Source organism: Onychostruthus taczanowskii, unplaced genomic scaffold (assembly GCF_017590055.1).
Source record: "Onychostruthus taczanowskii isolate IOZ18803 unplaced genomic scaffold, ASM1759005v1 scaffold5, whole genome shotgun sequence".
Lineage (NCBI taxonomy): Eukaryota > Metazoa > Chordata > Aves > Passeriformes > Passeridae > Onychostruthus > Onychostruthus taczanowskii.
In genome coordinates, this window is record NW_024502568.1 from 5336850 (window position 1) to 5354030 (window position 17181).

At 45.7% G+C, this 17181-nt stretch overlaps 1 protein-coding gene across 3 annotated transcripts in view; it reads left to right on the forward strand.

The window, feature by feature from the left end:
* Positions 1 to 605: 605 nt before the first annotated feature.
* The window catches only part of ENTPD1 (ectonucleoside triphosphate diphosphohydrolase 1), a 33297-nt gene continuing 16721 nt past the window's right edge, over positions 606 to 17181 (forward strand). The window contains exons 1-2 of one of the 3 annotated variants that reach the window (XM_041415743.1): positions 3052 to 3131; positions 4817 to 4891. In XM_041415743.1, the coding sequence (XP_041271677.1) occupies positions 4831 to 4891 (61 nt within the window). In that variant the 5' untranslated portion in view covers positions 3052 to 3131; positions 4817 to 4830. Of the gene's footprint in view, positions 1797 to 3051; positions 3132 to 4816; positions 4892 to 11239; positions 11552 to 17181 lie in introns of those variants that run through there. The other 2 variants (XM_041415744.1, XM_041415745.1) reach the window with 2 other exon arrangements.

The following is a 17181-nucleotide window of genomic DNA, read 5'->3' on the forward strand; positions in this document are numbered from 1 at the left end:
TAAACCATGGCACCGAGTGCCACATCCCGTCTTTTTTTAAACATATCCAGGGATGGTGACTCTACCACCTCTCCATGCAGGCCATTCCAGAACTTTACCACTCTTTCCATAAAAAAAAAAACCTTTTTCTTAGCATCCAGCCCTGCAAGATCATTGAGTCCATCCCATGCCCTAGCACCTCAACTAAACCATGGCACCGAGTGCCACATCCCGTCTTTTTTTAAACATATCCAGGGATGGTGACTCTACCACCTCTCCATGCAGGCCATTCCAGAACTTTACCACTCTTTCCATAAAAAAATAACTTTTTCTTAGCATCCAGCTGAAACTTCCCTTGGTGCAGCTTGAGACCGTGTCCTCTGGTTCTGTCAGCTGCTGCCTGGAAAACCCCCACCTGACTACAACCACCTTTCAGGAAGTTGTAGAGGGTGATACGATCATGTATATTGTTTTATTTCATTGATCCTTATTTTCCTGTTCCCAGGAAAATTATAAATGGGAATGTTGCCTTACCAGCTGGAGTAATACAGGCCAGGTCAATATTTGTTTGTGAAGGAGAAGGAACTGATCATTGTTTGTGATGGGCTGCAGTAACAAAAGGGATTTGAAACCCCATGTCCAGAAGTCGTTCTTCAGGTCCTAGCATCAGGATCCTGCTTTTCTTTTCTCTCCTAGGGGCAAGAACTCTGGAAGCTGGTGGTAGGTGCAGAGCTGGATGGTGCCCAGCCACAGAGAGAAAGTAAAAGCGGCAGCTCTGAGAGGGGAGCAGGCTCTGGCACAGGCAGGGCAGAGCAGCTGGCTGCACGGTGGCCTGTGCTCCAGGTGCTTCTCCCCCTGGGTGACCTGTAGGGAAGATGCTGGGAAGGTGATGTCCACTTCTCTGAAAAGAAAGTGAAAGAGCCAGGTTGGTTTACAACTTCCTTTGCAGTGGGAGGCTGACAGCTCTGTAGGCAGTAGTGTGGAGGCACTTGTGGCTCCTGGAATGGGACTGAATTTCATAAGCTATGGAGAAAAGTTGCTGGGACCCCTCCAGCACTACCCTGTATTTCTTATTTGTAGTGACTCAGGATTAAAAAGTGGGGGAGGGTAGGATCCCTTCAGGACTTCCAGGCAAAAAGTCCATAATTTCATGAAGTTTCCCAGGAGATGCAGCCAGCTATGCGAGTTCATTCTATGGGACAGGTAGGTGCAGGAAATTATTTTTCAGCAGTTATTGCAACGTTGTCTCTTTTCATGATTTGGTTGAGGTTTTTTTCCTGTGGGCTGGACCTCAGATCTAGAAGCAAGGAAGGTCATCTCTTCTCTGGACACTTCCTTTCGTGTACCTCGCTGGTGTGCAGGGTATCTTCTCAGTCTCGCGCAACTTAAGAAAAAACAAAAACTGCAAAAAAACCCTACTCTAACAAAATACTTTCTCTCCGTAGCCACGACGCCCTTCTGCCCCCCGAGCCAGGGCTGCAGTCCTGCTCCTGGCTCCCCCGGGTAGCCCCGGGCACGCACCGCTGCCCCCGGCCGTGCGGGACCCTGCGGCCCGGCGGAGAAGCCAGAGGCGCTGGTAACGCGGCAGCTCCGAGGCGATCCGTGCTCTGAGAAAAACAGGAGGTCAGCCTGCAAGTTACACGGATTGAGTCATGTAGAGTTAAACTAACCCCTCCCACAGCTATGGACCACTAAAGCGCCCGTTTTCATGAGCACCTCTCACTAAGGCAGCTCGGAGCCGGCAGAGGCTGAGAGAGGAAGGAGGGGGGAGCGCGGGAGGAGGGAGCGAGCACCGGCACTGATGGACGAGCCAAAGGGTAAGGACAGAAGCGAACCGCCGCTCTCCGAAGGCAGCTCTCATCCCCGGCGAGGGGCGCGGGGCTCGGCGGGGAGCCCCCAGGGTGGCGGCATCCCGCGGCCGGCGCTCGGGGGAGGCTGTGCATATTCATGAGGAGCTCCTTCGGGATGTGCCAGTCAGGCGGGAGCTGCGGCTGCGGCATCCCCGAGCGGCGCGTCCCTCCCTCCGCGCCCGCGGAGCGCTGCCGCCGGTGGGCGAGGGCTCCGCGGCGGGGGCTCGCCGGGGTGGGCGCAGCCCTGCCGCAGTCCGCCCCCGGCTGACATCATCTCCCAGCCCCTGGACTCCTGGTCGCTCCTGGAGGGACAATGCCGAGTTGTGACTGGGGAGCCCGCGCGGGGCCGCGGCGGCTGGCGGGGAGCCGGCGGTGGCCGCGGTCCGGCGGTCCCCGGGCGGAGCAGCGGGGCGGGCGGCAGCGGGGGCTCCGCGCCGGCGGCTGCCGGAGTTTGTCCGCGCCAGTGCGAGGGATCCCCTCCCCGCAGCACCCGCGGCCAGTCCCGGCTGCCGCCAGCGCTGCCCCCGGCGCCGGCCGCGCTCCAAGGGCGAAGGGGCGGGGAGGGCAGAGCAAAAACTCGGTGGAAGTGTTGGCTGTCGGGAGACCTCGGTGGGAAACAATGGCTCTGGGGCTGGGAGCAGTGCGGTGCTGCGTGCGAGGGGCTCTCCGTGCATGGGCTCGGAAGAGGAGGATTCCCCACCCGGCAGCCTGGCAGCCCTCTGGCCTTAGCTGCGGTCTTGAGGAGCGGGGCAGGGACCCGGCAATAGCTGCAGATGCTTATTGCACTGTGATTTTTCTACAAGATGCGTGTCTTGTACTTGGCTTTGCCTTTTATAATCAGCTGACACGGTGCACGTAGCAGCACTAGTCACAACGTTTGGCAGAAACATTTCCTAGTTTAGTATCAGCTTTTTTCTATCTGGGTGCCTTACCCTCTGTTTACAGCGCCTTCTGCAACGCGGTCCGTCTTTCCGTGCTGCTGACAGCACTGCGCTCTGTGCGGGGCTTTCAAACACGAAGCAGGAACTCGGACAAATACTGCAAGAGGCAGTAAACAGGGAAAATATTTGGGCAGATAGTTTCTTGTTCAGTACCAGGTGGAAGTCTCTCATTTATCATTGTTATGACAACGGGGAAACAAAATGTGATTTCTTTTTTCCCCCTAGAATAAACAAAATGGTAAACTGGACCTTTCCAACGTTTTATCTTCATAGAATGTAATAAATGGCATTTGAGGGGAAGGAGCATTTTCTCAGTCTGACGTACATCAAAATTTAAAGCAAAGACTGGCAGAAGGAGAAGGTTAGCTCATTAGTTTATGCAGTCATGAGTGAAGCTGGAAATATTTGGAGATAATTTGCCTCTGTTGAGGAGGGAGATAAGAATAGCTTTGAAACCAGTCTTTTAAAAGTTTCATTCCAAAAATGAAATATAACACTTGAACAGAGATGTCTTTTCTAGTGGATGAGGAATCACAGGGAAGAAACTTGGATAATGAGAACTGATTTAGGAAAAACGACCACGTAAGCCTTCTTTTAGAAAGTGGAATTTTAAAGAGACAGAAGGAAACTGAAGGAAACTGACAGTGCTCAAGCCAATTGCAGATGAGGCAATGATGGTTCCATAACAGGCCAACCCGCAGAGCATGCAAGTCTTGCAAGACCCTATAGAAAATTAGCGCAATAAATAGCAAGGAATTGCATTTCATCTGTGTGGGAAAAGAAAGCACCACGCTGTTTCTGAGAATGCCTCTCGCAGTATCTTTTCCAGAGGCAGCAGTCAATGGGCTCAGCATGGGGCAGTCTGGGACAGGTGGTATTCATCAGGTAGTAGGAAGGCTCCACCTTGAAATGAGGCACAAACACACACCAAGGGCATGTCCTTTCATCAGAAAGGAATTATTAAGAAGTGTTTTAGTAAGACACCTGTTTCCTGTGAGCCATGTCCACAGGGACTGTCATAAGTGCCTTTGGAACACTACTCTTCAGTTTTAGGAAGCTTGTTTTTAAACACTGACACCATCAGCTCTGCTTTGAAATTGGCTAAAATGGTGAAAAAATAAATTCTGTTTGGGATGTTACATAGCAACAGGTTATATCATTGATCACTGAATACTTTCTTGGGCAGAAAGCATGACAACCTAAAAAATACATGTTACTGGAAGATACATGGCTGTGCTTCAGTCTGGCAAGAGCATGACACTGATCTCATATAGACAGCAGTGAAAAGGAATAAACCTTATAAAATGTATCTATTTTAACATGAAAGATACTCATGTAGTAACTCTGATTTGGAGGTCTCTATATACACGAAGATTAATCAATCGCTGTCTGATGACTGCTTTCTATAGATCATTCCAGCATGGAACAGTAATAGAGCAAAATCTGACAGGGAAAAAAAAAAAGTAAAGGAATGTGAATGGAAAAATCACAAGTTTAAAGAAGACATATTGAGCAGCACATCAAAACCAAGAATGAAGTTGACTGATTTGTTCATTCAAGCATTGAAGGCAGCAAACAGGAGTTAAAACAAGTAAATGAAAAGGAAGTGGAGAAAGAGGAAGTGGAGAACATCTGATGGAAAACATGGACTCTGAATTGGGGAAGATTATTTAGAGAAAGTAAATTTGTCAGGGGAACATCTAAATTTATCAGGGCCAGGCACAATTCAAAGGAGGAATTTAGTATGCCTTTGGAACAAAATAATGTGCATAGATAAATTGCAAGATCATTATGGAGGTGCACAGGGCAATATTTTAATAACAATGCAGGACAAAACCAGAAAAGTGTTGGCTAAATACTTTTCCAAAACTGGGGGAGGAGGGGAGGCAATGAATTCTGGTATGAAGGAAGATTTCATGGATGTTCATAGAAGTAGTTTGTTTTGTTGAATAATGTTTTGGGATCAATAAAGTTGAACAACAATTTGAAATGAAATGTGCCTAATACTTACTGAGAAGATCTATACACAATGCTGTTCATTTCCAGCAAGCTGGAGCACTATGGATCTCCCTGGCAATGGGAAGAATGCTATTGTTCACCCAGTATCCCAGCAGTATCATGGTGGGTATTCTGGAGAGCTACTGCCAATATAGTTTGACATTAGTTTTGTGTAAATTACTGGATAGATCTCCTCAGTAACCAAGTTTTAATGGCTAGTTTGATTATAGTTTTTTGGTTTTGTAGAGAATAAAACTTATCAAAGTAACTTTCAGAATAATATTGTAGAAATGGGTAACATTGTCAAAATGGATAACAGAATGAATGCATCAAAAAGAAAATTACTCATCCCAGACAGAAGCAAACTTATGAGTTCATGTGACCTTCTCAAGTGAGCAGATTGGTCTGCATCCTAGGATGGAGATAGTCCCACTTACAGGAGTCTGCAGCAAGAACTCCAAGGAATATATTTCTTTTGGGTTTGGAACTTGGCTGGAGAATGCACTTAAAAGAAGGAGTGGTGGGAAGTATTTCAAGTACTGGTAGATCTTTTAATCTGTCTTTGCTTTCTTGAAGGCTCTTTTGTTTACACAGTAAGTCAGCTGACTTAAAAAAATAGCTGTCACACAAGCCTGGAGTGTGATTCCCATTCGGAAAAAAAACCAGGCTACATTTTGTCTTATGCATGTGAACACTCATTGAAGTTTTCGGAAAAAAAAAATTAATGTTCTTAAAAGCTGAGTGGCTGTTGAATAAATCTGGGCTGTAGGTTAAGGGACTTCCAAAGCCTGAATCTCCAGGTAGTTAAGAACCACTACACAAAAGGAGAACTGGAAGAACTGAATTCCCTGGCTGGTATTTGACAGCCGTGGTCTGGATTATAAGTATAGGACTGGGAAGACTCTGGTTCTTTTTTTCCCAACTAATTATTTGCACTTGTTTTATTTTCCAGAGAAAAAAAATGTGGTTGAAAGGAGTAAATATGAATACCTTCCATGTTTAAACTTCTTCACAATAGATACACTTCCAATGTTGTTCTGATTGCAAAAGTCCCCCTATGACTCTCTAGCAAAGAATGAACGAATGGATTAAGACATGGGTAACAATAGACCTCAAAAATAGTTATCAAAGGAAATAATCATGAAACAGCTGTGTTTTCAGAGGTATTCTGCAAGAGGCCTGATGGCATTAGACATTTCCAATAATGATCTAAAAAGCATAAAATCACTGCTGATTTGCAGATGGAGTTTGTCAATGCTAGGAGGACCAGTACAAATACCAATTAAGTCAGAGGAAAAAGTCTAAAGAAGCCAAGAGTGGTTGGAAAGATAAAGAGCAAATAAAAGGCTTTAAGCCAAGCTTGTAAAAGCACAGCTAATGTGACTTTGTGAGGAAAATTGGACATTCAAACATTGAATAGACCAGAAAGATTTCCAGACAATGTTGCTCAGAAAAAAAATATGTAGAGGTGTATTCATGTATGTGTATGTCTATATATATGTCTGGGACAGCCATAACTCAAGAGGTTCTGGGTTCTTTGTTACCATGGAGGGAGAAGTTTGTCCTCTAATCAGCCTTATTGTGACCACTGCAATCTGTTTGCCCCTTGACTTGTAATTACCAGAAACATACAGAATACCCTTGAGGAATTTCTAGAGAAGAAAGAATAAGAGTCTGAACACCTGAAAAGCAAAGGGTTACAGAAGCTATAATAATTTATAATCTTTTTGGTTTTACCTAAGTTGCAAAATTGGCATAGTGTGGTGCAAAAGTATCATGCTTAGTTACATTCCTTCTTCTCCTAAGACATCTTTCCACCTGTGGGCTTGAGAGCCGCTAGGAAATGAAACTTTTGGGTTAATAACCTTTGGGTAGGTATTTTATACCTTCTTACTAGCCCAGTGCCTAATAACAGTGTTCCACAGAGCTGGATGTGGTTGGAAGCATGTTGAGACAGGAGCTGAGTTCTCAGCTTAGAAATCATCTGTTCAAGGTGGTTTAAGATTTGGTTAGAGATGGAAGTGTTTGGGCTGAACTTTGGGATGAAGTAGGTGATACTGAAATTACTTTGGAGAGCCACCTCATAAGGGATTAGTATTGTTTGAGACTGATTATATTTAAATTGTAAAATTTTAGATCATGTTCATAAGAGAAGCACCCCAGTTGGTTTTCTGAAAGCTGAATTAGATGGGGATTACTTGTAAAACTCTATTATTATTTTGTCATCTAGGTGTGAGAACTGGATTTAAGTTTCAACTCATTGGAAGCCTCCCTTTCCTGAGCAGAGCTGAAGGTTTATGGCAGGCATTTCCATCAGGCTCTTAGTCACAGAGCTATTGCCAGAATGCTCTCATGGAGAACAGCAGAGCCTAAGGTGCACTTCTACTCTATACCATTTCATATAAATCTTGCTGCTGAAAGAGAAAAGGCACCTGTCCTTGTCTCTAGCCTTGTTCTTTTTATTTTGTGATGACTTTCAGCTTGCTGACTTGAAAGTCAACACCGGAACAAGTGAGAGAACAGAAGGAGGGTAAGGGTAAAAATCACTTTCATGAAAGTTATTGGGAGGTGCAGAAGGAAAATCTTCACTGCTACACAAGGAGAGTCAAGAAACAAGCCCTGTGCTCTGAAACACTGCATTAGCAGTACAAATAAAGGGGGAAAGTGTGAGAGACCAGATGGAAGAGAACAGAGTCAGCTAAGTGCACACTGAACAAATTCATCTGCTCACATCCTCTCATGCATTCGCTGCCCCCAAGTGTGGAAAATGCTGCAGAGATCTGTTTCCCAGGCTGCTCTTTGGGCTCCTTGTCCCTCTGTCCCTAGTGCTGCACTGGCTGTTCACACTCAAGGGTGATGCAGGCAGTGTAATGGTCAGTGCTGTCACTGTCCTGTTGGTGCTTAGCCACCACCAGCAATGCCACAGCTCTGCCTGTTGTGGTTCTTGTCTGAAATCTTTGGGGCCCATATTTATTCATTCCAGCTTGGGAAGAGCTTTCAGTGAGGATCTGCAGAGCTACTTCACTGTCTTCCTTCACATTGCTTTTCGAATTCCTTGTGCTGTCAACACAGGGATTAAGTTTCTAGTATGAGGAGCCATTCATCCATCAGACTGACCCCTGCTGTTCCATGCTCCCTTGTGACCTTCACCCAGCTGAGTACTACATCTCTTCTGAATAAAGAGTAACCCTTGCAGGGTAACTGACTGATTTACAGGCTGGCACTTGGACCTTTAAGCAAAGGTTTTTATGCTGCTTAAGTAGAAGGTAAGGGCTCTTAGTTTGATTTGTATTCTCCCCTTTGATTTGTATTCTCCTCCTGAGAATCTTGGCTCTGATCACAAATCATGGTGAATGCCAGAGCGTTCTTGATGGAGAGGATGCAAAGAAAAAGGACCTATTTTTACAAAGGAATGAGATTTCATTTGGTTTTTTATTAACTGTCTGCAACCTCTCAGCCAAAGCTCAAACCATCCCTGGCCTTTGAGCTCTGTGTGCTGACTGGAAAAGGTGAGTCAGCAGCTCAGGATTCAGAAACCACTTCAGCTTCTCAGTTGGTTCACAGCTCTGTCACATCTGCTTGTGGGGCTCCCAAGACAGAGGAGACACAGGAGGGGCTGCTTCAGCTGCTGTGGTTTCCAATGTTCACCACAAGTCCCACTGCAGCTGGGGGCAGGGGAGGCAGCAGCATCTCCCTCCCTGGGCTTAGCAAGAAGGGGTAGACGCCTCCAAAAGTGAGGGATGGAGGGAATTTGGAGTCCCTTCAGTACAGCTAACGGATGGAAACATCCAGGGTGCATGGCAGAGCCCAGAGAGCAGGCATGCAGTGGGAGGAAAGGTGGAGCTGCTTTGTGGAGGGTGGGTTTGGTGGTGGGGATAGGTAATGGAATGGGATTTTTTCCTCTGCTGAAAACTGTCCCTCCCTGCTCTTTGCCAGAATGGGAGTGGGCAGCTCCTGCCAGGGAGAACATCTGCTCTTTGCCACAATCAGCCCCTAGCTGCTGGCTCCAGATTCTTTTGGGAAATGCACTGGAAATCTGCAATTTTGTCTTGAATTGAATGTGCCAAATAAGTTGATCTAAAGCTTCTATATATTTAGTCTCACTTCACTGAAATAATATAGGAAGCTCACTGTTTGTCAGCTTTGTTTGCGACTGCAGTAAACATGAACACAGTGGAAGCCAAAAAAGAATTTTATTCTGGTAAATCTAGTGGTCAGGCTCTTGTTTACAATACTTAGAAATACTGCTGTGACCAAAAGCATGAAAGCCATACAGAAAAGAAGAAAAGAATGCTCCAGCATGGTTCTTTAGAATTTCTTCTGTCATTAACTAAAGAGAATTAGGACTGTATTTGAAAGGTGGAACTGTGGCATAAGACAGAGGTGGGATAGTCCCCTTTGTGGCAGAGCAAACAGAGTAGTTAAGCAAACTGTGAAACTAAACCCTGCACTTCATCTGAAAAACAGTGGTTTACAATAGAACCTGGCCCCATGCTATGAACTCCTTGTTAAAGACAGTAATTTCACAGTTGCTTTTTAGGTTACAAAGCGTGTCTCTGCTACAGAGACTAGTAATTTCTCTACCAATTTAAGAATCTTCAGTCCTGAGGCCACTTGGCACCTAAGAATGTTAACTGGATCGCATAGGCCTTGCTGGGAATAGATGTCCTTCTGTAAATAGGGATTTGGAGGACTTCTTTTGCCTTTCCGTTTCTCAGGAGACTGTAACAATAAATTTACACATCTCAGGAATATTTGGTGTGGTGTAGCAGTTAGTCTTTAGTTTATTGGCATCTTTATAATGTAGTAATTAATTCTTTTAGCTCTGCTGGTTTATCCTTCCTCCATCCTGAAGTCTGCAGGAAGGAGACACAGGGAATGCCTTCATTCCTCCATGGGACTCTGATGCCTTTGTTTCTCTTTTCCAGCCTGTTTCTTCTAACCTAAATGACATTTTCAATTTCTATTCCCTGTTTTTAAAGTTGTAGCAGAACTGCATAGAAATTGTAGCATGAGTCATGTGTGTACTTTACTGGACCATTAATCTCCAAATTGTTGTTAGTCTGGCAGAACATCAGAGAATATATCAAAATGATGGAAGATGAATTTAAGAGTAGCTGTAACCAAAGTGTGCTGCTCTTTCCCTGGACCTTGGGAATTCTGCCTCTGCAGGAGAGAGTGTGCTGCAACCCCTGGTCCATGAGAGCTACCCAGACAAGTGGGTGAGGTGGTCCACAGGGCAGAGCACTGGGATGTCTGCTACTCTCTTAGGCTTTTTCATTAACCAGGGGATTAAGGCTAATGGTGCTGACCTCTCTAAACTCCTTGGGAATGTATGAATGAAAAGCACTGTGTCAAATTTAAGTGTTATGAGTTGTTATTAGGGAAAGGCTAACAAAACTATGATGGGGCCTCCAGCATTACCTGTTTTGTATTAGTTTCCCATATGATGTGGGCAGACAGCACTTCTGGGAGCTGGAGTCAGCTGTGAAAGCCACAGAGCCAAGGGGAGCCTGGCAGTATTGGCAAAGTAGTGAGAGAGTCCTGGCCTTGCTTGGTTTCTGTGTGCTGGAGAAGGTTGGATTCATAACAATGTGACATGAGAAAATGTGAGTGCAAAAAGCCTCCTTGTAGGTGCTGTGGTTCTGCTCTGGGATAACTGCAGCTGTCCTGTCTCACAGGAGCTCTATAGGAGAATCTGAGGTTAATGCCAGCCTTTCCCTGAAAGCCTGGATATAGGAATAGTTACCAGGTCTCATCTACACTGGTGACAATGCTCTCACCTGTACTGTCACAGGCAGCTGCTCGGCAGGTGACAGGCTGAAAACAGCTCCAGCTCTAATATTGCTGGTGAGATCTTGGTTGAAAACTGTTTTAAATCCTCTGTGGAGCCTGGTAGTGACACCCAGGGACAGGCTTCAGTGTTGCTCTGCAGGATTTCAGCATCCTCTAACTTCCCAAAGACTGCCACTGCTGCTGTGCTCGTGCTGTGCTACAAGCCCCGAGCAGACCTGGCTGCATCCGAGCAGCAGAACTGCATGGAAACCACAGCAGCCCTAAAACACACTTCCTTTGCTGCTGTCATAACCTAACCAAACCAAGGAGACCCTTTCCCAGCTGCAGTGATGGCCCGTGAAAACACACTGAGCATAAGGTAGGCATGCAGCTGGAGGTGCAGGAATACTCCAGCTGGTCTGGAGGAAATGTGAATGGGAATATGTGTGTGACAGAGAAGAAGCAACAGATCAAGGAGTAACAGAAGGGTCTGTATTGATAACCAAGGATGTAACTGACTGCACTAAAACTGAGTAGATGCTGAAAAATATGTTTGCAACAAGTCTGGCTGCCTGTGCCCTGATAAGCCTCACATGGATGGCTTGTCAGGAAAAGGCCTGGGTGCTGATAAAGTGCAGACAAGTCCTTGGGGAACAAAACTGCTCAAACAACAGAGGGAACACAGTAAACTCCCAGCACATCCTCTGTGCAAGTTGTCCTTCTTCTCTCCCCGTAAGCAGACAGACAGTGGGAGCTAAGGTACCCAAAATGAGGGGAGGGGAAAAGGCTGCCCTGAGCAGACACCTGTTCTAGATAAAAGGGCTTTCCAGGCAAAAGGACCACCCTGTGCTAACCATTAACTCCTGAAGATGGCAAAAGACCTGCTCAAGAATTTGTAGCTTGTCATTGAAGAGGAACCCAAGAGGTGCAGTGAGGATTTGGCACTTGGCACTCTCGGTCTCATCTCTCAGAGCATCCTGCAGGAGCACCTCGGCGAGCCTGGTGCCTGTGAGTACAGGGGGAGTGAGAAAGAGTGGGTGAAAAAATGGGACCAGAACAATTTTTCAAAATGAACACTGTCTTCCTGTTTCATAAGGTCATGTGCTGTTGCTGCATTCATTTGCTGTATCATAGCTACATTAAAAACTTCTCCATTCTTAAACAAAGCTTTCACATCTTTTTTTCATTTATAACTGCTAAGACCATCAGAGTTGAAGAAGCTTTGTTTTGCTGTGATCAGTGTAGCAAAAATATAATCAGGCCTAAGTTGAGCTGTAAGAGGCTCTAAGGGCTGAAAAATACTGGATAAAAATATCAGAAAAAACAGGAGGGCAAGAAAAATTCTCAGATGCTTTCAGTGATGGCAAGTGCAAAACTGAAACTACTCCCAAGCACTTTGACTTCACCGTTCCCACCCAAAGCAAGTTGACTTCCCACATGCCTGCGTAAAGGATGAGCAGGTCATGGCCCAGGAAGAGACCTACTGCTGAGAGTCCTCTGAATAAGAGTGCTGTGGGAGCCCAGCCAGGTTATAAATGGATTCAAGACTAGGGTTCTCACATCTTCTCTGAGGAGACAGCCCCAAAGAGTTACTGCACAGCTCCTGTTTCTCCTTCAGCTGCTAGCCTTTATTTCTATATTTCACATCTCTCTAAGTGAGCCCCATCTCTTTGGGATCAAATCCTGCTTTCAATTAGTGTTGTTTGCCTTATGAGCATCTGAAGTTTGAGTGATTTTTCTCTTGTTTGTCTTTTTCTGAGTTTAATTGTTTCCTGTATAAGATGGTGGTTTCCATAGATACCTTGGACATCATTTATCTCTCCTTCCTGGACATACAGTTCCTCCCAATGCATTACACAACAATTTGCCATATCTGCTTGACGCCTTGGTTTCTTCATCCATATCACTGCTGTACTGAGCATTTTAACCCTGGTGTTCTAACATGTCATCCTGATAAGCTGCCTTGTTCTCTTTACACATCTTTCAATCCACATGATGGGACTCTTGTCCAGCCAGCTTTAAATTCAAAAATGGGACACTGCATATCTATTTTAGGATTTTGTACTGATAATTGTTGGAAACTTTAGCTCAGCTTTTCTCTGCTATGGGTAACTGTTAAACAGAACAGTGTTTTGTTATTTTTGTTCCCCTCCCCCCGCCCCCTTGAGAAATGTTATCAAAGAACAAAGTCTGGCAAAGTATTCAGGACTGGTATGCTCCTAAATGAGAGCTGAGATAGCAATGACGTTGTTCTTTCAGACAGCTCTAGCGTGAGTTTTCTCCCTTTATCCTGTCTCCACCTTGTCCCAGAGGAAAGCATTTGTCCTGAATTGCAGAGATGGATGCTAATGTGAGTCACTGCTTGGTATTTAGTGGTGAGAAATTAGAGCACTATCAGTCTCCCCAGATCCTAACAGAAACAAAGGAAAATCTGGACATGGTGTAAGTTAGTGCTGTCTTGGGTGTATTTTGCTCTTATCAGGCTATTCAATGCACAAGTGGGGCTGTTCTGATGATTCAGCATCACACTAAATGATGCCAGGGCAGCTCCAGGCCACACTTAAGGAATTACAAAGGAGACTATTAGAGTCACAAGTTTCTCTTTAGCTGATTTATAAATGGATTTGGTTTTTTTCTTGCTCATTTGTCCCAGAGCTGTTAATAAATAACCTTTTCAATGTCCCTGCTCCTGCAGGACATGTAAGAAAAATGTGTGCTCATGTGAACTGCTGCAAGCTCTGCAGCTGGGCTGGAGATCCTGCGGCTGGAAGGTTGGCTCTGGCTTGAGCTTGATACCTCCCATCCCAAGGCAGAGGGAGAATGGTGCTGGAAGAGGCTGGGAAACACAGTGGCTCCAGGGAAGCAGCAGACCTGCAGCTCCTTTTTGCATCGGCCCAGGGTCTCTGGACAGAAGGGTGGGCTGCTGTGACTATCCCCCCGTACCTATGCTGCCTTATCCAGAATAGTTCATGTTTGTATTTTGAAATATTTTAGGCAAGAATAGTGGGGAGAGGGAAGATTAGTGGAGATACACAAACTGAAGGCAAAACTATGGCTTGATTATAAATGGGTTTCTTTCCCTGAGCCTAATTCTTCTTTCAGGATTCACTGCACATCCCAGTAATACGAAATATGAACTTTAGAGATTAATAGCACCCTGTGCCAGCCCATTCATCCAGCAAAACTCTTTTACTGTTTTGTTACATGTCAGCATGAGGCTCCAGTCTTTGAAAAGAGCTCTTCTGACCACGAAAATTTAGATTCATATTTACCTTATTACCTTTGTAACTTCCAAGAAGGATTTCTTCCCTTACTCTCAGGAACTTTGTCAAGGTCTGTGCCCCGCAATAGCCTTTGATCCCATGTTCCTTACCATTGGTTGTCACTAAAAACACCACGGGGTAATTTGTTTCCTGCTATTTGAAATGGAAATTGTAGCAGCATGAGGAACAGAGAATTATATTCATGCCAAATATCATGAGCTGAATTCTCCTCATGGTTTGTGGGAATCCTAGTTATTAAAGCTGACCTCTGAGAAATCAGTATATTTTTCCACAAGGCCTAGAAAGTGAATGTGCTCCTCAGCAAGAAAAAGAAACTATTCCAGCTGTTTCTTGTCCTGTGCTCTGCAATGAGGAATGGAGATCTCCATGCTGACAGCTGAAGGTAAAGGGGTGAACTTGGGAAGTGTTTAAGCAGAGAGTCCTGTCTTTTTCTTATGCATGCAGCCCTAACTCTGGCCTGCTGCAAGGAGGCAGCAGGGCTGCTGCCCTGCCTGAACAGCAAGGGGTCTTTGCTTCATCTGCTGCCATTAGCTGCAAAGGGAAGGTGCCTGCAGCGTTCTCTGCTGCAAATGGTGCTATGAATGTTAAGGGAGGAAAAACTCACTGGGTACCTTACAGGACTGAGAAATGCTCTTTTGAGACAGCGAACAGGTGTGCTGGAAATCACAATACTAAGGGGTGGCACAACCTGGGTATAGGCAAAATCCCAGGCACAGTTAGGCACTGCAGCATGTGGGACTGCTGTGGAGTGGGCATCACCCCCAGGGGCCTTGCCAGTGGCTCTGCTGATGCTGCACCAGCTTGGAACAGTGTTTGTGCGTCCGTGATCAGTCTCCAATGGTTGTTTTTGGTCCTGAATGGGAAGTGAAACTTCGGGAGAAATGCTGGTTGCTTTTCTGTGCAGAAATCGTCGGGCAGCAGAGGCAGGGCTCCGCTGGCTGACATGCGGCACTTTGGGCAGCTGGGCTGTTCATTTTGGAAAGCAGGGAAGTGAGCCCCTGAAGGCAGTCAAGTTATTCAGCACACAAGGTGATCCTAGGAGTCTACAGTTCAGAGAAAAACATCCTTGAGGTGTGGTGAGCGGCTTGGAGGCCCCAGCCCCTCCAGGGCAGGGAAGGTTGTCAGTGCAGAGGGCACACAGGAAAGCCGGGCACTGCTGGGGTTGTGTTCTGCCGCCGCTGGGAGCCAAAGCAAGCTGGGTGCGGAGCAAGCTGTGGGTGAAGGGGCATTTGGAGCTCTTTCCTCTGCAGTCATTCCCCATCAGAACCTCCTGTGGGGTGTTGCAGCATTTAAAAGCTCAGGACTTTTTGTTCTCCAGGAAGTTTCTGAACTTGCTGGCCCAACGTGGGTGTTGAAGGGGGGAGTGGTTGTTCTGGAGGCTGTTTCCTCTCTTATTTTCATAATAACTTGTACATCCCCCTCATGTGGGTGGTTGATGGGACACAGGAAAGGGTGGGCCGTGCTGGGCTGGTGATGTGACTCACACATCACCCATCTCCCACTGTAAGCAGTGGTCCTGCTGTCTTCAGCAGCAACCACAATTAAATATTTGTACACAATAGCTGCCAGGGGCTGAACTGGGAGCAAGAGACCAAAGCAACTGAAGATCGGTGCCTGTCACCAGCCAGGATGCTGGGGACAGACAGGCATAGCTATCTATATAGGAACAAGAAAAGCTGAAATGATGGTGGATTTTAGTGAAAGACAAGGCAATTTCTCAGAACTGAGGGTGACCATCTCACAATTTGCAATGCATTACTTCCAGCCCAAGAAAAATGTATGTTGACCCCAGTCACAAGAGAAAAAGAGGAATTTCTATGAGAGTTTCAAATTACTATAAAAGTAATGCACACTTATTCTATGTCAACAATTTCTAATAGCTCTTAAAAGAAGTAACATCACAAAATAAAAAATACTTGAGCTGAATCAGCAGAGTATTTAAAATGTGGAATGCTAATAAGAGGCAGCCCATTCTCTTCTTATTTCATTCCACAAAAGCCATAATCCAACTGTTGAAAGTGATGGTAATTTGAAAATAACAAAATCTCTTAAAGATGCATATTCTGAGGCAATAAAGGAAGATAAAACAAGTGCAAATTTAAAGTTAGAAAGTGTAAAGGATGGTCAAAAGAAGCATAAGGAAAAAAATTATGTCCAGGGAGTTAAGAAGAGAAAGAAGAATGTAAGATCTTGAGCACCAAGTGGAAGCCTGGCAGCACTGTTGGGCCATTGCAAGTCTGTGTATTCAAACTATCAATAATGAGAAAGCTGAAAGGTGTGCTTTCAGTCAGTGCTTGGTGCATCTATATTTTTTTTTCCCAAAAAGACAAAAAAATGCCTTCACATCAAGTAATAGTCAAGCATATTCAAGCAATAATTTAGCTGGAAAGCTGGGGAGGAGGGGAAGCCCCCTTGAGCTCACTGGATATTTTCTGATGAAATGTCAAGCCTTGTGGATAATGGCAATAAATCTTCTCCAGTTAAAATATAGCTTTGATGGCTAATAGAAAATTAATGCCAGAGGTTTCCTGACAGGAAACTGATGTAACTGATAACAGTTTTCTCTTCTGATTTGAAAAACCTCTTTGACATGAGAACCGTAAAGAAATAAGTATGGGCACAAGTAGGATACAGGCTTAAAAGTCCAGTAACCATCACATAAACGTGGAAAAAAGCTGTCTAAAGGTCATTGTGTCAGCAGCACCCTGACACTTGCTGGCTGTATTTAAGAATATTGAGTATCTGGGTCTGACTTCTGTGATGCAAGCCAGAAAAATATCTTCATGCAGAGAGATTATTTAAGGAGCAGGCATTGGGAAGACTTGTTGGGGGCAATGTATAACACCAGGGAGATGGGCTGTGAGGCCAAGGTGGGAGGGGGTCTGAGTGCCTTGCAGAGAGCTGGGGAGGCTGAGCACCATCCCCAGCCCTGCACTGTGGGGAGGTCTCTGACAGAGGAACCTGCTTTGTGCATGGGCCACTTGGTGTGGCAGCCTGGGCCTCTGGGGGCTCGTGGCCAGAACCCCTGGACATCACCTCTCCAGAGTAGCTGCACTGCAGGGCCAGGGGCTGCCCGGGCACAAAGCCCCTCTGTGCCGCAGGCAGCTGTGGAGGGGAGAGAAGTGTGTGCTGCCTGCTCCTTCGTACCCATCTCTTGCTATTATTGCTCAGCTTTTGCTGCCTCCAGCACACAGCAGCTCTCCAGGATTTCCACGTGCTTTTCTTTTTTCCAGGAAAAGAAGGCTCATTCAATGTGTCTTGTGCAATTTCCCAGGGTTGTATCCCAGCCACAACACTAAAAGCAGCAAAAGGATGAGGAACTCCCTCACCAAGCAGTGCTGCACACACGGACAG